The 26585-nt window shown below is 43.5% G+C and overlaps 1 protein-coding gene across 2 annotated transcripts in view; it reads left to right on the forward strand.

The window, feature by feature from the left end:
• Positions 1-1078: 1078 nt before the first annotated feature.
• Positions 1079-26585, forward strand: part of FBXW11 (F-box and WD repeat domain containing 11) — a 101347-nt gene continuing 75840 nt past the window's right edge. For both annotated transcript variants that reach the window (XM_075856346.1, XM_075856347.1), the window contains exon 1: positions 1079-1193. In XM_075856346.1, the coding sequence (XP_075712461.1) occupies positions 1149-1193 (45 nt within the window). In that variant the 5' untranslated portion in view covers positions 1079-1148. The remainder of the gene's footprint in view (positions 1194-26585) is intronic.

The following is a 26585-nucleotide window of genomic DNA, read 5'->3' on the forward strand; positions in this document are numbered from 1 at the left end:
TTCCGCTTCAGAAGTGAGTGACGTCGCTGTGTCCATATATGGACAGTGTAGTCATTCACTTCTCCTGTAGCTGAATCCCCAATCCCCGGCCGGGGATTGGGGATTCCGACTCCTACAGGGAGCAAAAAAAGACCCTCCTCCTCCTCACATGCACTCTGAACTGTGAGGAGAGAGAGAGCGCGAGCGACGGAATACATGGCCATCACTCGGGACACACTCCGGTGATGGCCGTGTATTACCCGGCCCCATAGACTTCTATAGGAGCCGGGCGGCCGGGTAAACGGACAAAAATAGGGCACGACCCATTTTTTGACGGCCAGGTTTCTCGGGCCGTCAAAAAATCGCTCGTGTGAATAGCCCCATTAGGGGTCTATTATTCCTAATGCAGCCGGATGACGGCCGATTTATGAACGGCCGTCACCCGGCCGGGAAACCCTGTCGTGTGAATAAGGGCTAAAACTCGGCCTGCAAAAAACAAGCACCCATTCGGCTATGTTGATAGGAACCAAAGAAAAAAAAAAAAAAAGTCTCGGGTCTCGGAATGTGGCGACACAAACATTTATTTTTTTATAGCAAAAGCACTAAACCCAGAAAAAAATATATAACTTTGGTATTGCTATTATTGTACCGACCCATAGAATAAAGTAAACATATTATTTATACTGCACAGAGTATGGCATAAAATAAGCGCAAAGCACAAAGGCAGCTTGCAGTTTTTCCACTCTCTCCAACAAAAAACTAATAAATATGAATAAATAATATGTAGCCCACACAAATAATAACTACGACTCGCCCCACAAGAAACAAGCCCTCATACATCCTTGTAGACTGAATAATGAATACAAGCTATTTCTCTTGGAACGGATCAGTAGGGCAGTAAAGATGTGTCTGTAATCTAGAAAAATCTCCATTGTACAGTAGTCGGCACTCTTTTCTAGCTTGGCGAGGACAGTCTGCAGAGGGAGCGCCTCCTAGATCCATTCCATGCTATCATATCCCCCTAGCAACAAAACCCACACCGTCCGCCTTGCTATTTATGATCATGTGATGCGTACGTCATTACGTCCTTGCGTCGAGCTTCCGCCTGCTTTTGCTGCGTTTCTCGGGGTGGGGGGAAGGGGAGACTATCAGCTTCGGTGTTTGAGATCATGGAGCCTGACTCAGTGATAGAGGATAAAACCATTGAACTAATGGTAAGTAAAGGACACGCAACTTCTACCGCTACGGTGGCGCTTTATGTTCCCTGTCGTTATGTTCCGCCGTGTAGTGTCAGTGACTTCATCCACAGCGGTTCGCTTGTGCTCAGGGCGCTTCTCCAAGGAAGCAGACAGTTTCCGCCTTCCTCCATCTCTAAACAGCCGTCATGTCTCCGGACTATGTTACTGGCGCTCAGTACTAGAGCGGAGTAGAATAGAGAGGTGAAGTAGATAGACTGGGAGCCATCCTTCAGGCCCAGGCTGAGTAGCCATACTCCTAGAGGAGGGGCCGAGCTCTCCTGCCTAGATTGCCGCATAGCGTCCACAATGGATGGCGTCTAGTGACGCCACTTGCGGTTCTACTCGGTGATTTGATTGCTCTTGAGCTTGTTTCTTCTATCGGTACAGAACCCGCAATAGTGTGTATTATGGATCCTGAGTCGTCTGGCTGTTGAAATGAACAAAATAAAGTAGAAGAAAAAATGTCTTTCGTCCCATTATCTGCTGTGGTGCGATGTAGATGTCTATTTGCTAAGATTGACATGGGAAACGCATCAAGTCTCAATGTTGGAGCTGGTGTTTAGTGTTGTGGTGCCTGATGTACATGATGTCTGCTCTACTTCCACACTGGAGGTGCTTTACCTTATGTATCTGAGTAATAAATAATTCCTTCATGTATTACTGACTGAATCCCCCTTTTCGCATCAGCAATCCAATATATAGTAAGAGGGCGGTCTTGTAAACTAGCTGGATGACGCAAAATTGAAAGGCTATGTGCACCATTGAAACCGTGTAATGTTTTTTTTTTTTTTTAATAAAAATGTCGGTGTGTTTGGTGCAACTTCCTAAATACTTTGTATTGATGTTTTTCCTGTATCTAGCGGTGGAACCTGTATCCGTCAGGTCAGCGCGACTGACAGTATCCGTGACCGTGTGATACGCAGAATCAAGCAGTTACCGATCACATCTAAGTTCACAACTAAGGCTATGTTCACATCTGCGTTGGAGGCCCTGTTAGGGGTTTCCGTCGCAGATCCGGTAGAGTTTACCGGAAAAACAATAGTGTAGCATGATGCGCTATTGTGTCCGGTAAAATCTCGGACACACTGGAACCTATTAAAGTCGATGGGTTCAGGCGGCAACCGGCAACATCTGTTGTGCGACGGAACCATTGCTTCCATTATTCCCTTGTTCTGCTCCTCTGACGGAGCAGAACAACGGAACACACAAACGCAGGTGTGAACCCAGTCTTAAAGAGGCTGTCGCCAGATTATAAATGCCCTATCTCCTACATAATCGGATCGGCACTGTAATGTAGATAACAGCAGTGTTTTTTTTATTTTGAAGAAACGATAATTTTTTAGCAAGTTATGAGCTAGTTTAGATTTATGCTAATGAGTTTCTCAATGGACAACTGGGCGTGTTTTTACTTTTTACCAACTGGGCGTTGTACAGAGGAGTGTATGAGGGTGACCAATCAGCCTCATACACTTCTCATTGTTCCAGCCCGGCTTCTTTCACTGCACAAATCACACTGCTGTGGATCATGCTGGGCTGGAACAATGAGAAGTGTATGAGACTGATTGGTCAGCCTCATACACTCCTCTGTACAACGCCCAGTTGGTAAAAAGTAAAAACACGCCCAGTTGTCCATTGAGAAACTCATTAGCATAACTCTAAACTAGCTCATAACTTGCTCAAAAATGATTGTTTTTCAAAATAAAAACCACTGTTATCTACATTACAGCGCCGATCAGATTATGTAGGAGATAGGGCACTTATAATCTGGTGACAGAGCCTCTTTAAATGTGATCGATAACAGGTGGACAAGCAGGACCCCGCTGTCACTGGATCTGTCAGTGCCGCTGACCTGACAGATTTAGGTCTCTGCGCACGTTACAGCTGCTCTGTATACAGGATACAAAGCAGCTGTATCTCCAAGTAAAAAATATTTTTAATAAAAAGGTATTTAGAAAGTTGCACCAAACATACATTTAAAAAAAAAAAAAAAAAAACACCCGAGAAAAACCCCACTATTTCAAAGGCGTACGTTGTCTTTAAGAAAAATGCTCGGTTGACACTTGGGAAAATGTGACTGAAAGGGGGCAAGTTGTCATTTTAGAGAAGATTTCTACTGCATCTCGTGTGAACATTTCTTATTATTAGGTTTACCTATTAAATTATCTGCTAGCCATTTTGAAGTATTCCAGTTTTCACACTAAGCAGTCAGAATAGGCTGACTCTTTCTTGTCAGCTTTGCTGTATAGACTAAGGCCTCGTGCACACAATCGTAAAAATCGTCCGTAATTGGGGACTGCAATTATGGATGCATTCCGGCCGTAGAAGTGTACCGCAAAAGATAGGACATGTCCAATCTTTTGCTTTTTACGGTCCGTGCTCCCATACATTATGGGAGCACGGGCCGAAAATGCGTCCGGCCTTGCCCACAATCGCGGCTCATGATTACGGGCAAGGCCGTGTGCATGGGGGTTAAGACAGGATGATTAGTCATCAAATTATCATCAGAGGACACGCCATGACCCTTTTTATGACTTATCGATACAGTTAAATGTATAGTTTTGTGGAACCTTCTGGGATCCACACAGAGACTCCCCCGTCTGCACCGCGACCCTATTGCACCTTCTAAGCAGCTGAGGAAACCAGCTAGTTTCAAAGCAACGGAGGCCTGTGACGGATGCCATGTAGTAACATCCATCACACGTATGCCCCATGTAAAAAAATAATATATATATATATATATATATATCACACATACACACCGTGGGATGGAAAAGCGATTCCAGGCTATTTTATCCTTAGATAAAACAAATAATTTCGGGATAATGTAGCTTTCCTACATGCTCACTAAACGTATGGCATAAATGCGATGTGAACGGGGCCGAGTTGGTAAGGACTGTCCATAGCAAGCCAAACTATAAAATTATAACACCATTTAAGGCCTCATGCACACGGCTGTGCCCGTAATCCCTGCTCTCTATTGCGGGCATAACAGACGTCCGCAGACAGCTACCCACGTTTTCGGCCCGTCCTCCGGTACAAAGTCTGTAAAAAGCAAAAGATAGGGCGTGGCCTATCTTTTGCGGAGGCTTTCTACGGCCTTGACACCTTCCTGTAAATATACGGGAAGATGTACGTGGTCAATAGAAATTAATAGATCCATAATTACGGTCAAATTCTACGGTCGTGTGCATGGGGCCTTACCTGCACAGTCAACGCTGCAAAAAGAAAATAAAAAATCGCCTGAGTTTAATTCTTTGGTTTCTCGCCTTCTAAAAAACAGAATAATGTATAAATTGTATCCCAAAATGGTATAAATAAAAAACGTCAACTCATCCTACAAAGTCATGACTCTCAAAATATGGCGGCACAAATACAAATGACCGCTTTTAAAAAAGTTTTTATTGTGCAAAAGTTGTAAACCATCAAAAGAAACGATATAAATTTGGCATTGTACTGACCTGCAGAATAAAGTTAACATGTCATTTATACCGCATGGTGGACGGCGTAAAAATAAACCGCCCTCCCCCCCCCCCCCAAAAAAAGAAATGCTTGAATTGCCGTTTTTTTTTTCACCCCTCTCAAACAAAAATGTATAAAAGTTCTTAAATACGTTATATGTACCCCAAAATAGTGCCATTTAAAAATATAACTCGTCCCGTGAAAAAAAGTCGTCCTAGAGACTACATTAAAGTAAAAATAAAAAAGTAATGTCTTTAGGGACTGTGTCCTTATGGGGTTAATGACCACCATTGTACTGCTGGTGGACTAGATAAAGCAGGACAGCGACACTATATACACAGATAAGGCCCCATGCACACGAACGTGCTTTTGTGGGTGGAATTCCCCGGAAAATCCACGGGAGAATTGCGACCCCATTCATTCCTATGGGCCCATGCACACGACCGTGGTTTCCACTGTCCGTGCATGGCCCAGGAGCCTGGACCGCAGAAAGAACGGATATGTCTTATTACGGCCGTGTTCTGCGGTCCAGGCTCATAGAAAATAATGCGGGCGGCTCGCGGGTGTCACTCCGCTGCCGGCCGACCCGAAAATCACGGCCATGCACATGGCTAAGGTCGTGTGCATGAGGCATAAGGCTCTATGCATCTCGCCTGTCCTTCTCTGGGGCAAGGGGCTGTACTCCATTTTTAAAGTATCCGTCTCCCTTGAGATCAATTGTGATTCAAATGGAAGCTATGGTTTCCGTCTGCCTTTCCGTTGAGGGGTTCCCCCGATGGAAAGCTCCGACAGAACCCCTCAAGGGAAAGTTAACGCTGATGTCGACAGGCCCTTACGATGTAAATTTTTTTTTTTTTAAATCTTCCACATACTTAACCCCTTGGCGCTGCAGCCATTTTTGAACATAAATTGCTGTTTGGGCACACAGTAGGGCTCAGAAGGGAAGGAGCACCATATGGAGCACGGATTTTGCTTGGTAGTACTTATTTTTGGGGTTTTACTGGAATTTGAGTTGATAATGTGGAGGCATATGTAAGCTGGGCAGAGTACATCAGGGTATAATAATAGGGTAAATTATTAATCTGTGGCATTTCGCACTGATAAATAATCTTATTCCCCTTTTCAAACATACTCGACGTTTTGTGTCGCCATATTCTGAGATCCAGAATTTTTCATTTTTATTTTTTATTTTGTCAGAGCATTGTAAGGACTTATTTTCTGTGGGACAAGCTGTAATTTTCTTGGTACCATTTAGGGGTACATGCATGTTTTTTTTTTTGTTAACCCCTTCCAGCAAATGGGCGTAACTGTAAGTCCTGATTAACAGTGCATTCTGGCAATAGGGCGTACAGTCACGCCCTGTAGATGAAGCAGGCACAGGAGTTGTGCTTGCTTCGTCTTCAGCGGGCGTTCGCTGTAATATACAGCTGACATCCCGCTGCAACAGTGGTGATTGAGGTTACCGCCGATCACTGCTGTTTAACCCCTTAAATGCGGCAGTCAATAGTAACTGCCGCATCTAAGTGGTTGACAGAGGGAGGGGCCTCTCTTTGTAACCCCCGCCTCCTCACGAGCTATCGCGTTTTTGGATGGTTGCTATGGCAACCAGGAAGCCTAGCAACGGCTTCCTGGTTGGCCAGGTACGGAAGCCTATTAGGTCCTGCACAAGGCAGAACCTAATGGGCTAACTGTCAGATGAAAAATTACAGGCTGAGGCCTCATGCACACGACCGTATTTTTTCCCACCCGTAAATACTGGCGTACATACGGGTCCGGTGTCACACGTATTCCACCCGTTCTGCACCAGTATTTACGAACCCGTGCCAGTAAATATGGGTCCGGTGTCGCACGTATTCCACCCGTATTTATGAGCACGTTTTTGGCGGCAAAATAGCACTGCACTAATCGGCAGCCCCTTCTCTCTATCAGTGCAGGATAGAGAGAAGGGACAGCCTTTTCTGTAATAAAAGTTAAAGAAATTCATACTTACCCGGCCGTTGTCTTGGTGACGCGTCCCTCTCTTCACATCCAGCCCGAAATCCCTGGATGACGCGGCAGTCCATGTGACCGCTGCAGCCTGTGATTGGCTGCAGCGGTCACATGGCCTGAAACGTCATCCAGGACGTCGGGCCGGATGTCGAGAGGGACGCGTCACCAAGGCAACGGGCGGGAGACCGGACTGGAGGAAGCAGGAAGTTGTCGGTAAGTATGAACGTCTTTTATTTTTATTTTTTACAGGTTTATACTGATCGGTAGTCACTGTCCAGGGTGCTGAAAGAGTTACTGCCGATCAGTTAACTCTCTCAGCTCCCTGGACAGTGACTATTTACTGACGTCGCTTAGCAACGCTGCCATAATGACGGGTGCACACATGTAGCCACCCGTTATTACGAGAGCTCCATAGACTTCTATGGACTGTCCGTGCCGTTATTACGGCCTGAAATAGGACATGTTCTATCTTTTTCAACGGCACGGGCACCTTCCCGTGAGAAAACGGGAAGGCACCCGTCGCCAATAGAAGTCTATGAGCCCGTTATTACGGGTCGTGATTACGACCCGTAATAACGGGAGTTTTTACGGTCGTGTGCATGAGGCCTTAGTTGTTTGCCGCGTTTTTCGCTCGCACCCATTGAGTGCCACGGGCAAAAACGCAGCGAAATACGCTTTCTCTGAAATAAAGTATTTGCAGAGGTTAAAAGTTGTGAAGTTACGTACAATAATTATAGCAATATATGTTAAGTTATTTATATAAAGAAAATGTATTTAATTATCTCTTGGTATTACTGTTAAACAGAAAAAAAAACAAAAACCGTCTGAAAATACGGAGCTGTGTTCAAGGGAAAACAGCTCCTCATTTTCAGGCGTTTTTTAAACAAACTCGCGTTTTTTTGCTTCGTGTTTGACAGCCGTTTTTTTATGCTGTTTTTCTATAGTCAATGAAAAACTGCTCCAAAAACATCCCAGGAAGTGACATGCACTTTTTAGCGAGCGTATTTTTACATGCTGTTTTTGTAAAACGAGGAGTAAAAAAACGCCCTGTCGGGACAGAACACCGTATTTTCCATTGAAATCAATGGGCAGATGTTTGGAGGCGTTCTGCTTCTGATTTTTTCAGCCGTTTTTCGGGATGCTTACGGCCTGAAAAACATCTGAAAACACTGCGTGGGCACATACACATACATTAAATGCCTTGCCTGAGCATAAAGGATTGGTTCAAAGCGTACCACACCAATCCATGGATTATACATTTTTATTCATTCATCCCATTATTACATCATCCTATTATGCTCTGATGCACTCCGCCCAGTTTACGTGTACCCTGATGCACTCCGCCCAGTTTACGTGTACCCTGATGCACTCCGCCCAGTTTACGTGTACCCTGATGCACTCCGCCCAGCTTACGTGTACCCTGATGCACTCCGCCCAGCCAAACAAAACTTCTACCAAGCAAAATCTGCGCTCCAAAAGCAAAATGGTGGTCCCTCTGAGCCTGGCAGTGTGCTCAAACAGCAGTTTATGACCACATGTGGGGTATTACTGTACTCTGGAGAACCCGCTGAACAATTTTTGGGGTGTGTCTCCACTGGTACAAGCTGGGCACAACACATTGGGCACTAAAATGGCATATCTGTGGAAAATGGCTATTTTCAATCTGCAACATCTTTTGTGTACTAATTTTTGCAAAACAATTGTGATGTGAAAATGCTCACTACACTTCTAGATGAATTCCTTAAGGGATGTAGTTTTTGAGGGTTTCAACTGTACTGGTACCTCAGCATAATGCAATATGGTGTCCGAAAACTAATCTTGTAAAAGGTCCACTCTAAAAACCAAATAGCGCTCCTTCCCTTTAGAGCCTTGCTTTGTGTCCATATAGCAGTTTATGACCACATATGGGGTGTTTTCTTACTCCGGAGAAATTGCGTGACAAATTTTGTGGTGTCTTTTCGCCTGTATTCCTTGTAAAAATTAAAAATGTTGAGCTAAAACGTCATATTATTAGTAAAAATTTAGGTTTAAATTTGCATGGTCCAATTCTAATAAAATCTATCTGTGGGGTCAAAATATTCACTACAACCCTAACTGAATTCCTTGAGGGGTACAGTCTCGAAAATGGGGTCACATTGGGGAGTTTCTACTGGACTGGTACCTCAGGAAGCTATGTGACCTGGTGCCGAGAAACCAATTCAGCAAAATATGCGCTCAAAAAGTCTAAGCTCCTCCCCTTCTGAGCCCTGCCGTGTTTCCAAACAGCAGTTTGCAATCACATATGGGGTATTGCTGTACTCAGGAGAAAATGCTTTACGAATGTTGAGGTGCTTTTTCTCCTATAGTCCTTGTGAAAATGCTAAATTTTGAGTTAGAACTACATCTTTCTGGAAGAAAAATGTGTATTTTTTTTATTTTCACATTCTAGTTCAGCAAAAACCTGTAAGGTCAAAATGCTCACTACTCCCCTAGATTAATTCCTCAAGGGGTGTAGTTTACCAAATGGAGTCACATTTCTGTTTCTTTTTTTTTTTTACTGAACTCGTAGCTCATGGGCTCTGTAAATGCAACATGGCGCCCAGGAATCAATCCAGAAAAATCTGCGCTCCAAATGGTGCTCCTTCACTTCTGAGCCCTGCCGTGTAGCCAAACAGCAGTTAATGACCACATATGGGGTATTTCCCTGCTCTGAAGAAATTGCTTTACAAATGTTGGGGTGCTTTTTTCTCCTTTATTTGCTGAGAAATTGAAAATGTTTTAACTAAATTTACGTCTTACTGAAAAAAAATTAAATTTTTCATTCTCACTGCCCATTTCTAATAAAATCTATGGAACCCCTGTGGGGTCAAAATGCTCACTACACCCCTAGATGAATTCCTTGTGGCGTGTAGTTTCCAAAATGGGGTCTTTTTGTGGAGTTTCCTTTGTTTTGGCACCGCAAGACCTCTTCTAACCTGACATGGTTCCTAAAATATAATCTTCTAAAAAGAAGGCCCCAAAATCCACTAGGGCCACATGTGGGATATTTCTAAAAACTACAGAATCCTGGCAATAAATATTGAGTTGCGTTTCTCTGGTAAAACCTTCTGTATTACAGAAAAAATGTATTCAAATTGAATTTATCCCAAAAAATAATTAAAAATGAAATTTATAAATTTCAAATTGCTTCAATTCCTGTGAAATGCCTAAGGGTTTAGAAACTTTATAAATGCTATTTTGAATACTTTGAGGGGTGCAGTTTTTTTTAAAATTGGTGATTTATGGGGACTTCCAAAAATATAGGCCCCTCAAAACTACTTTAAAACTGAGCTGGACCCTATAAAAAAAGGCTTTAGAAATTTTCATGAAAATGTGAGAAATTGCTACTAAATTTGCAGGCTCCAAAGGGAAACTTTGTTCTATTCCTTGTTCAGGAGATCTTTTGTTTGGCCCTCCACTGGATGATCTCCTGGAGATGGCATCTGATAGGAGGAAGGGGTTTCCTACCCAGGGCAAACTAGACTCCTTTTGTCCCAGGAAATTTAATAGAAAACCCATTCCCAAGGGACAGGAATTTAGAACAATGACGCCAGAAGGAGTGGTGTAGGAGGTCGCTTATCCCTTTTCTACCAAGAATAGGAAAAGATCTCCTCAAACAAATGGGTTCTAGATATCATAAAAACAGGATACAAACTAGAATTCATGTCCCCTCCTCCAGACAGATTCCTCCCCCAAAGACGCAGAAGGATTCGGAGAAACAGCGGGCTCAAGAATCAGAGGTTATTTCTCTTATCAGGAACGGGGTTCTGGTACCAGTGCCGAGACCAGAAATAGGGAAAGGCTACTATTCACCCCCACCCTTTTTTCTGGTGAAGAAACGAGGTCCGATTCAGGGTCATAATAAACCTAAAGCAGCTTAACTCCTTCCTGATTTACAAAAAAAGTGTATCCCCCATTTTTTTTTTCTTCTTTTGATTTTATGATGGATTGATCTGGAGGATGCTTATTACCATGTTCCTGTCTGTACCACCAGAAGTATCTGAGGGTGACAGTAGTTCTGAACGACTCCCTAATCCACCTCCAATACAGCACGCTCCCGTTTGGCATCTCTCAGGCCCCGAGAGTCTTTACCAAACTTCTATCAGAAATGACATCGTATATACGAATGAAGGACGTTCTGATCATTCCCTACCTAGACGACTTTTTAATAGTGGCACACACCGGCCAGACTTTGACACTCCATCTACAGTCCGTACAATCGACTTTAATAAATCTGGGATGGAATATAAGCAAGTCAAACTTAATACCATCCAACAGATGCATTTTTTGGGGGAATCCTTCTAGATTCCTCGAGACAGATGTCTTTTCTCCCTCAGTGAAAGATCCAGTCTTTCATAGAGAGGGTCTCAGTCCTCTTTTTGGATCACTTGACTTCTTTTAGAAGGACTATGTTGGTCCTGGGCCTTTTGACCAACTGTATCCCGGCCGTAATGTGGGCTCTGTTCAGGTCCAGACCTCTGCGGAGGGACATATTCGAGAGGTGGGACAAGAGCAAGCTCTCACTAGATCAATCCCTACTCCTTTCCTCTGTAGCCAGACTGTCTCTCAGGTGGTGGATGAAGGTAGAAAACCTCAGGAAGGGTGTTTCATGAGAAATGTCCCCAACCCTGAACATTACAGCGGATGCCAGTCCTTGGGGGTGGGGAGCCCATGGCGAATCCTTCTGTCTTCAGGGTCAGTGGGATCCTCAAACCTCCATAAGATCTTCCAGCTACAGGGAGCTGGAGGCAGTACTTCAGACGATGAAAAACACAATTCCTATACTTTCGGGAAGAAGGATAAAGATTCTTTCAGACAGCACGACTACAGTAGCATACATGAATATTCAGGGAGGTACAAGATCAGGGCTTCCGATGAGGTTAGCTACAGAGATCTTTTCCCTAGCTGAGCTACATCTATTGTCCCTTTCAGCTGTCCAACTAAGGGGAAGGGACAATCAGGTAGCAGACTTCTTGTGCAGAAGGATGTCTTCCAGATGGGGGAATCCTTCCATAGACCTGTTCGCTACCAGGGAGAACAAGGTGCCCAGATTCTTCTCCCTAGACCCCAGGGAATATCCAGTAGCAATAGATGCTCTCTCGCAGTGTTGGAGCCAGGAACAGGGTTATGCCTTTCCCCCCTTTGTCTACTCCCGAGAGTTTTAAAAAAGATCAGAGAAGACAAAACCTCGGTAATCCTGATTGCTCCATTTTGGCCAAAGAGACCATGGTTCACCTGGTTGGGGAAGTTGTCCATGACCCAACCATGGTTCCTTCCAGACAGATTAGATCTCCTGTCCCAGGGCCTAGTAGTTCATCCAGACATCTCCAGGCTGCACCTTACAGCATGAAGACTCAGCGGATAATCCTCAGGAAAAGAGGTATCTCCGAAACTGTCATCTCTACTTTACTGGCAAGTAGGAAACTGGTTACCTCTAAAATATATTTAATGGTCTGGAAAGCTTTTCTTACCTTTTACAGGAATTGATATAGATCCATTAGCAGATCCAGATATTCCCCTGATATTATACTTTCTCCAGGCAGGGCTAGACCAGAACCTCAAGCCCAGTACATTAAAGGTACAGATTTCTTCCCTAAACTCCTTCTATGATTCCAGATTAGCAGAACACCACTGGATTAGAAGGTTCCTGATTCCTCCAGGATAAGACCCTTAGACTGGATTCACACTTGACAGCTCCGTGTGGCAGCATCATATGATGCGCGGCTGCATGGTTTTCGCGCAGCCGCCATCATTATGACACTCCGTTTGGATGTTTGTAAACAGAAAACACGTAGTGATTTACTGGTTTCATTCATCCTTTTGACAGCTGTTGCGCGAATCATGCTGTTCGCACGGAAGTGCTTCCGTGTGACATGCGTGGTTTTCACGCACCCTTTGACTTCAAAATCACGTACATGTCTACACGGCCCCATAGACTAATATAGGTCCATGCGACATGCGTGAAAATCATGCGCGTTGCACGGACGTATATCCCGTCCATCTGAATAAGCCCTTACACTTTAGTATTGGACGATAGAGTAATTAGGAAGACCTTACCAGGTTTTTTGCCAAAGGTAATTTCCCCGTTTCATAAAGACCAGGAGATTATCCCCTCCAAACGTGCCAAATATGGGGCTAAACTATATAAGGTGTGCGAGAGCACAACAGGGTACACCTGCGGTTTCTTGATTTATGAAGGCAAGGACTGCCAAATCCCCCAGGCTGCCCAGACAAAATTTGCACATCCAGCAAAGTTGTGTGGGACCTAATGGTGCCATTCCTGCACCAAGGGTACCACGTCTACACTTGCATGATTACATAGGTTGGAAGAAGACATGGGTCCATCAAGTTCAAACTTACTCAATAAATTACCCGTCATTCATTGCTTGATTAACTATAAGGGTATGTGCACGCACAAAATCAAAAACGTCTGAAAATATGGAGCTGTTTTCAAGGGAAAACAGCTGCTGATTTTCAGATGTTTTTGGAGCTGTTTTTCTATAGAGTCAATGAAAAACTGCTCCAAAAACGGCTCAAGAAGTGACATGCACTTCTTTTTCGCAGGCGTCTTTTTACGCACCGTTTTTTAAAAAAATGTGGCTTAAAAAAAAAAAAAGCCCCCTTGTAACAGAACGCCGTATTTCTCATTGAAATGAATGGGTAGGTGTTTGTAGGCGTTCTGCTTGCGTTTTTTGAGGCATAAATGCCCCGAAATACGCCTGAAAACACTACGTGTGCACATACCTTTACCCTCAATGCCATTCGTAAATAAGCATCTAGCCATTTTTTAAATGCTGACATAGTATCTGCCATCACTACCTCTTGGGGGAAGGGCATTCCATAGCTTGACCACTTTAACTGTAAAGAACCCTCTTCTATATTGATTCCTGAAACGTCTTTCTTCCACACGCAATGGGTGTCCCCTGGTCCTTTGTAGAGTCCTTGGAATGAACGGATCATGTGCTAGCTCTCTGTATTGACCACACATATACTTATATATATTAATATTTATTTTTCCTTCCCCTTTCCCGTCCCTTGGTTGAACTTGATGGACATGTGTCTTTTTTCAGCCGTACGTACGTACGTACGTACGTACTAACTAACTAATAAGATAACCCCTAAGACGTCTCTTTTCCAAGCTGAACAAGCCCAATTTTTCTAGCCTTTCATTGTAAGCGACACCTCCCATCCCATTTAATAATCTTGTTGCTCGTTTTTGTCCTTTTTACAATGTGGAGCCCAAAACTGAATTCCATATAGTAGATGTGGCCTTACAAGGGATTTATAGTGGTAATGTTACATTTGAATCCCAGGTTTTTATCTCTTTTTCTTCACCCTAAAATCCTATTTTATTTTGCAGCTGCTGCCTGACATTGAGCTGCTTTAGCTTATTTGTTACCGGAATAACCAGGTCCTTCTCCTGTTCAGTTATCCCCAGTTTTATTCCATTTAACGTATATGAATTAATACTATTATTGCGGCGGAAGTGCATTACTTTACATTTATCAACATTAAATTGATCTACCATGTTTTTCACATGCTGCCAACTTATCTAGTTCTTTCTGTAATATTTTAACCAGTTCAGGACTGGGCCATTTTGCGCCTTCAGGACCAGACGCCGTTTAGCCATTTTTAGCACGTGTTAGTTAAATGGCTATAACTTTTTTATTTGTTGGGCTAACGACGTGATTTTTGCGACGTTTTTTCCGTAGCAGGTTTCTTTTTTTTTAATCGTTTTTATACACACCTTTTTGCTATTTTAGAATTTTTATTCATAAAGTTTGAAAATAATAGTAAAAAAATAAGCTTTTTTAAGTTTCAGCTATTTTTTTGGGTAATAACATAGTTTTACCCTAAAATAGACCTTTTATTTGTGATCGTCATTGTCTACCGTAAATGTTAATATATTACATGTCTATATTAGGGTAATTGGGTCAGCGCTAGCATTACAACAATGATTGGCAGGGGGGGGACGTTTTTTTTTGGGGGGTGGGTATTTTGTGTATTTATTATTTAGTTTTTTTTGCACTTTACTTTACTATTTTTTTTATTACTATGGTCTGTCCCTCAAAGGTCAAAAAAGGTCACAGCAGCCCCAGTTACAGGGGTAAATCAGCCCTCTCATAGTGACGATTGTCACTAATAGGGCTGTGCTGTCACTAATAGGGCTAGTAAGACCCAGCAGCAGTTTGTCACTAACGGCACCCGGTGATCATGTGACCAGTCACATGATCACCGGGAGGAATAGACAGCGCCGCTGCTGCGGTCTCTATTCCTATACACAGCATTCATTGAACGCTGTGTAAAAAGACATCGGAGAAGACAGAAGCAGCGAAAGCTGCTTCTATCCTCTCCTCAGGGTCCCCGGCAGTCACTGACAGCCTGAGACCCGACATTCAGCTGCCCGATCGCGCGGGCAGCAAGTTAAAACCCGAGCCGTAAAAGCAAAAACTGACACCTTGCTATCAATCCCATCCACAAGGCCTAACGCCAATCCTTGAGGTACCCCGCTGCTGACTTTTTGATTAAGTTCCATTTATAACGACGCTTTGTTTTCTGTTCCTTAACCTTCCCACAGTCTCTGTCTGTAGCTTCAGAACAAGACTTGTGTGGAACACTATCAAATGCTTTTGCAAAATCAAAATAAATCACATCCACCGCATGACAAACATCCAGATTTGCACTTACCTCGTCATAGAAACCGAGCATGTTGGTTAGGGTTTGTTCAAACTGCTTATTTTCGGTCTTTTTTCTGTCCGCAAACGGCTGAAAAATCTGAAGCAGACCGCCTCCAAACATCTGCCCATTGATTTCAATGGGAAAACGGCATTCTGTTCCGACGGGCCATTTTGAAAGAAGAGCATGTCTCTTCTTGAGCCGTTTTCCATTTTCCCTTGACTATAAAAAAAAACAAACGGCTGCGAAAAACGCGAGTTGCTCCAAAAATGTCAAACTCTGGAGCTGTTTTCCCTTGAAAACAGCTCCGTATTTTCAGACGTTTTTGAGTTTGCGTGTGACCTGTTCATGATTCTATGCTGGTTATCAGTTAGACTTTTCTCCGCTATATACTTTTTGTAATTCATCTCTTAAAATATCCTCAAATACTTTACATACCACAGATGTCAAACTTACTGGACGGTAGTTACTCTGTTCCACCTTTTTCCCCTTAAATATTGGTATGTCAGCCGTCCTCTAATCCCGTGGCACTGATCCTGTTACAAGAGAGTCTAAAATGAGATACAATGGTCTGTCCAATACTGAGCTTAATTCCCTAATACTCGTGGATAATTTGAATTACTCCATGCTGCAAATACAGGGGCCTGTAGGACAGTCCGTATAAACGGGATGGGATTCCCAAAGCAATTGGTGTGCAGACGTGTGGAAAGGGGGGTGTCATTCGCACTGGCAAGCGAGCAGTTGCAGTGAAGTGGAATGACGAGAAGGACGTCTATATGTTGTTCACTCTGCATCCAGACATCACGGTGGCAGTTAGAGGGGGGGGGGGGGCACAGGTGGAAAAGCGTACGCCTATTTGTGCGACAGGCTACAATATATTCATGGGGGGGGGGGGTGTAGATCTGTCGGACCAGGTGCTTCAACCTTATTTGGTGGAGCGTAAGACGCCCTTTCATATTTTTGATCATTTTGTTTCTTTTGACTGTTTTTACGACTGTCCTGCCGAACAAATCTGTTATTTTTAGTAATATACATATTTATGTATGTATATGCTTTAACCGATTGGTTGCTTTGTGCACATAGCGGTTCCTACCTTGCCGGGCAGGGGCCTGTTATGGTGTACCGCGTCACTTCGCATGTTTGTCCCTTATATAGGGATCGATGGAGCTAAAGAGACGTTGTACAACCAGTCACTGAAAAAAAAGTAAAGCTTATCATGACAGCCCTACAGGTGTTCTTTCTTGTGAACACTTGAGTTTGCCACATAGTTGGATAATTTTCCTCCATTATTTTTTAAGATCTTGCTAGTAACTCCAGTACAGTTTATTTTTTTTCTTTCTAACTCATTTTATATTCGGACAGACTGCTGTCCACAATGACAACATAATGGCACAGATGCGGGACAACTGCTTCTTTAGCAAGACATAGTCATGAGTACAGGCAAATTGTATATAGCGACATGCATCCATTATGAATACACGGCTTCACTTCTCTTCTGTACGCCGCACAAATGTATTAATGTGGCATATTTCTAGCAAAATAACCTTTTACCACATGTCTGTATTTCATGTGGAAATGTAATAAGAATTTGAAGAAAACATTATATACCCATAGTGTCTGAAATAATACCCATTATTTCCGCCTTTAATGTTTATTTGTTTAGCATGCTCACTACACCACTAGATAAATACCTTTAGGCCTCATTCACACGGCAGGGTTTCCCGGCCGGGTGCCGGCCGTTCATAAATCGGAAGGGAACCCGGCTGCATTAGGAATAATAGACCCCTAATGGGGCTATTCACACGACCGATTTTTTGACGGCCGGGAAATCCGGCCGTCAAAAAATAGGACATGCTCTATCTTCGCCCAGGTACCCGGCTGCCCGGCTCTCATAGAAGTCTATGGGGCCGGGTATTACACGGCCATCACCGGAATGTGTGCCGAGTGATGGCCGGGTTTCCCGGCGCTTGCGCTCTATCTCCTCCTCCTCCTCAGCGCAGAGTGCATGTGAGGAGGAGGAGTTGATGCCATTCTGACGAATGGCATCGCTGTACACTGTGTGGCAGGGCCGGGGTGTACAGCAGGTGGAAGGGAGCGCTGCGCTGGCTCCGTTCCCCTGCTTGAAAAGCACCCTGGCCCGGCGACACCTTCGATGGCTCCGCTAGCAGCTGCTGCTGCTACTACCGTAGCGACGCCACTAAAGCAGAGCGGGGAGGTATCTCCCCGCTCTATGTGCTAGCCGCACTTTAGCTCCTTGAAGGAGCGGAATCCCCGTGTTTTCGGGGATTCCGCTCCTGGACAGAGCGCTTGATGTCTCTGTCCATATCTGGGCAGTGACATCAGGGGAAACTCCTGAAGCGGAATCCCAGAACACATGGGGATTCCCCTTCAGGAGTTGCGGCTGATGTCACTGTCCGGATCTGCCCGGCCCGGCACGGATGCAAAACTTTATGCAAACCGGCCGGGCAGAATGGACGATTTTACCGGCCGGCACTCGGGCTCGGGAACGACCCGTTCGTGTGAATCCCGCCTTAGGTTCATTTCTTGGTGTGTTGTGTTTTTTTTTTTTTTTTGTGTTCAGGCAGCTCAATACCTCTAAATGCATGATATGGGGCCTAAAAGTTATTCAATTGTGCCCTGAAAGCCAAAGGGTGCTCCCTCTCTTTATGGCCCAGCCACACATCTAGCAAGCAGATCGAGGCCACAATGGGGATATTTTTTGAACACAGGAGAAACAGGGGGATAGATTTTGGGGTGTGTTACTTCATTTTTATGTTTGCTTTACAAAGAAATCTGTCTTTACAATGACACGTTTGTGAAAAAAGTGGAATTTTTTTTTATTTTTTTTCACCTGCTTTGCATGAATTCTTACCTATAAACTGTGGGGTCAAAATACTCACTACACCTGTAGATAATTACCTTGAGAGGTGTAGTTTTCAAAATGGGGTAGTCATTCTGACACCGATGAAGCCCTGAAAACCTGGCTTGGTGCAAGAAAACAAAATGTACTTCAAAATGTATAAAATTATTACATTTTGTCTTTTTTTTTTTTTTAGCCGAAATTAATTTGTAATAAAAAAAAAATTCTGTAACACAGAAGTTTTTACCAGAGAAACGCAATCCAATATTTATTGCCCAGGTTCTGCAGTTTTTAGAAATATCCCACATGTGGCCCTAGTGCCCTAATGGACCGAAACACCGGCCTCAGAAGCAAAAGAGCACATAGAGGATTTTGGGGCCTGTTTTTTTTTTTTAGATTATATTTTAGGCACCATGTCCGGTTTGAAGAGGTCTTGTGGTGCCAAAACAGTGGAAACTCTCCTAAAGTGACCATTTTGGAAACTACACCCCTCAAGGAATTTATCTAGGGGTATAGTTAGCATTTTGACCCCACAGGTATTCTGTTATATTTATTGGAGTTAGTCTGTGAAAATGAAAATCTACGAAATTTGTTATATTTATACAAGGAACAAAGAAAAAAATGCACCCCAACATTTGTAAAGCATGTTCTCCCGATTACGGAAATACCCCATATGTGGTAATAAACAACTGTTTGGACCCACAGCAGGGCTCAGAAGTGAAGGAGCGTCATTTGGATTTTGGAGCGCAGATTATGCTGGATTGGTTTTCAGTGCCATGTTTGCAACGCCCTGGAGGGACCAAAACAGTGGAAACACCCCAAAAGTGACCCTATTTGGGAAACTACACCCCTGAAGGAATTTTTCTAGGGGTATAGTGAGCATTTATATCACACAGGTTTTTTGCAGAATTTTGTGGAATTGGGCCGTGAAAATGAATATGAAAATGTTTGTCCAGTTAAATGTTGCATTTTGTTTTTATTTTCACAAGGGATATAGGAGAAAAAGCCGCCCAAAATTTGTAACGCAATCTCTCCCGAGTATGACAATACCCCACATGTGGTAATAATAGTTTTTTTTTTACTAGAAATTAATTAACCTTTACAGGACTGATCCTGTTTTGCTTTTCCATTTTAGTTTTTCACTCCCCACATTCCAAACGCCATAACTTTTTTTTATTTTTCTATCAATAGAGCAGTGTGAAGGCTAATTTTTTGCGGGACGGGTTGTAGTTTCTATTGACACCATTTAAAGTACCATATAATGTACTGGCAAACTGAAAATAAAATTCTTTGCGTTGTGAAATTGGAAAAAAACGTGATTCTTCCATTATTTTTTGGGTTTTGTTTTTACCGCTTTCACCGTGCAGTAAAAACGACAACTTAAAGGGAATGTTTCGCAAATTAAACCTTTTTTTTTTTTTTAAGTGTCACTTATTTCTACTATATTTTTTACGATTTTTGCTGTATTTTTTTTTTTTCCGTATGGTGGAAAGTATTAAAAATTAAATAATAATTTGACATGTTTTCCAATGTTGGCCACCAGGGGGAGCACTTCCCAGAATTACAGCAAGGTGAATAAGGCAAAGCAACCTGACTCACAGCTGCTGTAAATGTGGGAGGGAACCTCACCCCCCCCTCTCACAAGCCAGGTAAAGGTGTCTTCAAATTGCTAAGCAGTGTCTGGCAGCCATATTGGGTGTGATTCTGCAGCTGGAAGAAGTTCTAGGACACACCAAAAGGCTAAGTGTATGTTCACACGCTTACTAAACAAAGGGAAAACCGATCCTGATTTTCAGCCATTTTTTAATCAAACTCGCGTTTTTTAACGGCCGTTTTTGGAGCTGTTTTTCTATAAAGTCAATGAAAAACGGCTCCAAAAACGTCCCAAGAAGTGATGTGCACTTCATTTTGGTCGGGCGTCTTTTTACGTGCCGTTTTTGGAAAACTACCACGTAAAAAACGCCCTGTCGGAACAGAACGCCGTATTTCCCATTGAAACCAATGGGCAGATGCTTGTAGGCGTTCTGCTTCCGATTTTTCAGCTGAAAACATTGTGTGTGAACATACCCCTAGGGTATGTGCACACGCTAACTGCATTTACGTCTGAAATGACGGCGCTGTTTTCAGGAGAATGAAATATGTTTGCCGACGTATTGGAGCCGTCTTTTCAGGCGTAAATCGAGGCGTAAAATACCTTAACAACGCCTGAAAATAGGTCGTGTGAACCCAGCCTTAGAATGATGAAAGTGAAGTGAATGACTTTTCAGTTGACCGGTTCACACGCCGTGTATTTGACATGTTTTTTTTTTTTTTTTTTTGCACATTTTACGTGCAAAAAAACGACATAAAAAAACGCTTGATTACACTTGATTTTGCGTGTTTGGGGGATGTGTGTGTGTGTGTGTGTTCCCGCCGCTGATTCTTCAAAACAGCTGATAAGCGGCTTTGACGTATCAGCGGCGCCCATGCACACTCCGCTCTGCCACACACACGGGAAAAGTCTTAAAGGGGTCGTCCAGGAAAACATGGCGCCGCACCTGTCCTCAGGTCGTGTGTGGTATTACAGCTCTGTCCTATTCACTTCAATGGAGGTGAACTGCAATACGAGACAAAACCTGAGGACAGGTGCGCCGTTGTCTCTCCAATCCGGACACCCCTTCTGTCCTGAGATGACCATGACGGGGGAGGCGGGTGTCAGAGCCACCCACCGCCATCACCGCAGACAGAACCACACAACTACGGCATGAGGGCAGGGCTTGTCCTGAGTGCACTGTCTCTTGTTATGGACAGAGTTATAGTCACATGAACCCCGTCTGATGAACCGGTAACCTAGGTCCGATCACATGACAGAGGGGGATCACCAAAAACCCTGTGCACCCTCAGCCCGTCCATCCAGCCCTTTCCTGGTTATATCTGCGTCTGGGACAGCTGGGTGACCACCATTACCCCTCATACTGGAGTGTTTAGGGATGTGACTAATGAACCTCTTCACACTCCAGTAGGAGGGGTAATGGTGGTCACCCAGCTTTCCCAGACCCCTGAACGGTAAATTTCTCTAGTTGTCCTGAGGCTGTTTGGGGATGTGACTAATGAACCTCTCAGTCTCAGCACAACTAGAGAGATTTATCATTCAGGGGTCTGGGAAAGCTGGGTGACCACCATTACCTCTCCTAGTGGAGTGTGTTTGGGGATGTGACTAATGAACCTCTCACACTCCAGTAGGAGGCGTAATGGTGGTCACCCAGCTTTCCCAGACCCCTGAACGATAAATCTCTCATTGTGCTGAGACTGAGGTTCATTAGTCACATCCCCAAACATTCTCAGCACAACTAGAGATTTATCGAGGGAGGGGGGGGGCCGTCAGGGGAGGGTGGGCCGTTTGGGGGGGGGCGTCGGGTGGGGGGGCCCGTCGGGGGTCACGAGAGCGGGGGTCTGTGAGGTAGAGAGTGGGACATGCAGAGACACACATCTTACCTGCAGTGCAGCTGGTCTTCAAGATGGCGCCTGCTCTCTCCCTGCAAACAGCTGCTCTGCGTGACTCTGACCTGCGTCTGCGCAGGACAGAGCCATAGTGCAAAGTCAATGGGACGGCTCCCGTTCATTGACTCCTATGCACTGTAGCTGCCGTATTCCATCTCTGTATGTGTCGTTAATCGACACATACAGAGATGAAAAACAAAATGGCAGCCCCATAGAGAAGTAAAAGTTAGAAAAAAGTAAAAAACAAACACACACAAATAAAAGATTTTATAATAAAACACTAAATGCAAATTGATATCAAAATTTTTTTTTCGTGACACCTTTCCTTTAACTTGATTCTGTGGTTCAGTACGATTACGGTGATACCAAATGTGTATAGTTTTTTTGTTTTTTTTTTAAATATATATATTTTTTACTACTTTTAGAAAGAAAAAACTATTTGTTAAAAAAAAATAAAATTATTTTGTTTCAACACATTCTGAGAGCCATAACTTTTTTTTTAATTTTTTGGTTGATTGAGCGGTGTGAGGGCTTATTTGTGGCGGGACGAGCTGTAATTTTTATTGGTACCATTTTTTGGTACATACAGCTTTTTGATCACTTTTTATTACATTTTATTTAGAGCTAAGGTGACCAAAAAACAGTGATTTTTGGCGGTTTAAATTCTTTATTTCTTACGGCGTTCATTATGCGCTAAAAATTTACTTTATTCTGCGGGTTGGTACGATGGTGATACCAGATGTATATAGTTTTTTTTTTTTTGTTTTGCAGCGTTTGCACAATAAAATCACTGGTTTATAAAATAATTTTATTTTCTGTCAACCAATACTGAGCTAGAACTTTTTTCAGTCAAAAAAGCTGTGTAAGGGCTTTTTTTTTATTTATTTTTTTATTGCGGGACGGGTTGTAGTTTTTATTGGTACTATTTTGGGGTACAAGCGACTTTTTGATCAATTTTTATTCTATATTTTGGGAAGGGTGGTGACCAAAAAATAGTGATTCTGGCATTCTGTTTTTTTTTTTTTCGTTTTTTTTTCCCTATAATAAGAGACTTATAGGGAAAAAAATATTTTATTTTTACACTTTTTTGTAAAACGTTTTCATCAACTTTTTTTTCACTTATTATTTTTTTACTTTTAACACACTTTTTTTTTACCTGCAGCTCTGATCTATGCTACGGACCTATGCTAGTCTATGGGGCAGTGCAGACTGTCAGTAATTTTTGCGCAGCGTGAGTCCGCTGCGAGAAACTCATGACAGGTCCTATATTTCTGTGTTTTTCGCGCATCACGCACACATTGAAGTCAATGGGTGCGTGAAAATCACGCATGCCCCACGGAGGCACCTCTGTGGGACGTGCGTGATTCGTGCTACAGCAGGCCAACTATGATTGCAAACAGAAAAGCACCACGTGCTTTTCTGTTTACAAACATACAAACAGTGTCATAATGATGGCGGCTGCGCGAAAATCACGCAGCCACGCACCATATGATCATGACACACGGAGCTGTTAAGTGCCTTTTGCGCGCGCAAAACGCTGTGTTTTTTGCGTGCGCAAAACGCACACGCTCGTGTAAATCCGCCCTAAGTCTACGAGGCTGGTCCTCATAGGTTTCCATACATGGCAGACCCGGAGCCTCTGGCTGCCATCACAAGCATCAGCAACCCCCACAACTGCACGGGGGCTGCTGATGTGCTACAAACCCCCGAAATGCAGCGATCGTCATCGAGCGCTGCATTTAACGGGTTAATTGTCGGTCAGCGGTCTTGAGCCGCTGATCGGCAACAGTGGAGGGACAGCTGACCTCCCGATCCCGATGCACACTGTCACCGACGATGTGCATCGGGAACGACACCGTGACTTCCTGTCGCTCTGACAGGAAGTCTATTAGGAAGCTGGTCCTGATAGACTTCCGTACATGGCAGACACGGAGGCCATTACTTGGCCTCCGGTCGCCATGCTAGCCATCTGCAAACCTCACGATTTCATTGTGAGGTCTGCCGATGTGCTGGAAACCCCTAAAATGTGGCGATTGCAATCAATTGCCGCATTTAAGGGGTTAATTGCCGAAATGAGCCGCTGATCGACAACAGTGGAGTGTCAGCTGTCGGGGACAGTTGGCCCCCTGGTTCCCGATGCACACTGTCACCGACAGAACCACAGTAACTGTGCGTTCTTGTGCACGAAGTCACTGGCCACCAGGACGTACAGTTGCGTCGTGGTGCGCCTAGGGGTTAAGGAACATTCAGAAAATCCTGTAGACTGACAGTCTTTAAGAAATAACTAGTATTCAGGTGTTAATTTCCTTCTGATCCCTTCAGTTTTTGGCTGTGAAGGTCCTTTTAGACAGTCAGGTTTTCTTTCCATTCATCGAACGCCGATCAACAATACAGCATGTCAGGAGGCACTCTTGCTGCATTGAAATGGAGCAAAACTTAGCTAGTCAGAAGTTTGTCGAACGTTTAGCTACACTATGTCACGATACCAGAATTTGGACTTTGATACCGATACTTGGTTTAGTATTGCGATTTCGATACCAAATTCGATACTTTTGCCAACATTAAAAAAAATTTCTGATGTGAGGCGCGACGTGTGATGAATTTTGAACGCGCCTCACATTAATAGTAATTAATCCCATCATGTTTCTCAGTCATAATGGGTTAATGTGCGAGGTACATGATGGGGTTAATTACTATTAATGTGAGGAACATGGAGGGTAAATTCATCGCACCTCACATTAATAAGTGAATGAAAGCCATGTTTATTTCATTTTTTTTACAGCGTACACATCATAAATGATGCAAAAAAATTGTTGTGCGCGCCATTACTGAATGTGTGAATATTTTATGTATTGAGACTTATTTTAATGTTTATTGTAAAAAAGGTGTATGTGTATTTTTTTTTTTTTAATTTAACAATGCTTTGTTTTTACTTTATTTTTAAATTTTAATGTACTGACATATATCAGATATGTGCCAGTACATTAGCCTGTATATGTCCTAACAACAAGAAATATGGTAAGACAGCCCTGGGGTCCGTCAATAGACCCTGAGCTGTCTGCCCATATATGGTATGGCCCTCGATCGCGTCACAGGAATTCCCTGTGACGCGATCCAGGGGCTTCCCCCCCTTCTCATTTTCTGATCTCCGCCGTTATAGAGCGGGGCTGCGGCTGTGTAATACAGCCATTGCCCCGCTCCTGACAGGAAGTGCGCGCGCGGTCAGCATGAGGAGGTGCGGCCGGCGCTGCACTGATGAGCGGCAGTTCAGGCACTGAGGACAGAACATGGGGGTGTTTTGTAGTGCGCCCGCCATGTTCTGTCTCCAGTGCCGCCGCTCATTAGTGCAGCGCCGGCCGCATCGCATCATCCTGACCCCGCAAACTTATCATGACTCAGGAGCGGGGCTGTGGCTGAATTACACAGCCGCAGCCGCGCTCCCATACATTCATGTATTACTATACTGAGCTGTGCGGCTGCGCAGCTCAGTATCGAAATACAGGAAATAGCGGTATCGAACCGTTTAGGGATGCACAGTATCGAAACAGTATCGAAGTTTCGATGCACCGTGCATCCCTACTTCTGACATGTTATAGTGAAATGTCAGAAGTTTGGATTGGTGGTGGTCCAAGCACTGAGACCCCCACCAATCGCTAGAACGAAGCAGCTGAAGTGCTCGTGTGAGCGTTCAGCTGCTTCATGTCTGTTTGCGGAAATAAATGTATCGGTGTACGGACTCAATACAAAGTCTATGAGCCCGTACTCCAATACATCGCCTTTCCGGAAAAGCCGAACGAAACTAAGCAGATGAGCGCTCACACGAGTGCTTTAGCTGCTCCGTTGTAGCAATTAGTGGGGGTCTCCGTGCTCGGTCCCCCACCAATCCAAACTTCTGACATGTCACTATGACATGTCAGAAGTTTGTCAAACGTTTAGCTACACTTTAAGTGAGCTGCCTAGAAGTGACTCCTAAAAAATGCGATCCGCTGATGAACAAGCGCTTGATCGTTCATAGACTGATCACTGCCCTTGAAAAAAGGTCCTTAACCCCTTAATGACGCAGCCTAGTTTGGGCCTCAAGGCTCAGAGCCCATTTTTAAAATCTGATATTTCACTTTGTGGTAATCACATCAGAATACTTAAATCTATCCAATCGATTCTGAGATTTTCTCGTGAGACATTGGGCTTTATGTTAGGGGTAAAATTTGGTCGATATATTCAGTGTTTGTGAAAAATTGCACAATTTTGAGAATTTTGAAAAAATAGCATTTTTCAGAATTTAAATGCATCTGCTTATAAATCTGATGGTTATACCACCCAAAATAGTTACTAGTTCACATTTCCCATATGTCTACTTTAGATTGGCATCGTTTTTTGAACATTCTTTTATTTTTCTTGTACGTTACAAGGCTTAGAACATAAACAGCAATTTCTCATATTTTTAAGAAAATCTCAAGCCTTTTTTTTAAGGTATCTGTTCAGTTCTGAAGTGGCTTTGAGGGGCCTATGTATTAGAAACCCCCATAAAACACCCCATTTTAAAAACTAGACCCCTCAAAGTGTTCAAAACTGCATTTAGAAAGTTTTTAACCCCTCAGGCATTTCACAGGACTTAAAGCAAAGTGGAGGTGAAATATGCAAATTAAATTTTTCTTGTTGAAATTTCAATTTTATAAAAAAAAATTCTGTAACACAGAAGGTTTTATCAGAGAAACACTACTAAATATGTATTGTCCAGATTCTGCAGTTTTTAGAAATGTCCCACATGTGGATCTAGTGTGCTTGTGGACTAAAACACAAGCCCCAGAAGCAAAGAAGTACCTAGTGCATTTTGAGGCCTCTTTTTTATTAGACTTTATTTTAGGCAGCATGCCAGGTTTGAAGAG

This window comes from Rhinoderma darwinii, chromosome 3 (assembly GCF_050947455.1).
Source record: "Rhinoderma darwinii isolate aRhiDar2 chromosome 3, aRhiDar2.hap1, whole genome shotgun sequence".
Taxonomy (NCBI): domain Eukaryota; kingdom Metazoa; phylum Chordata; class Amphibia; order Anura; family Rhinodermatidae; genus Rhinoderma; species Rhinoderma darwinii.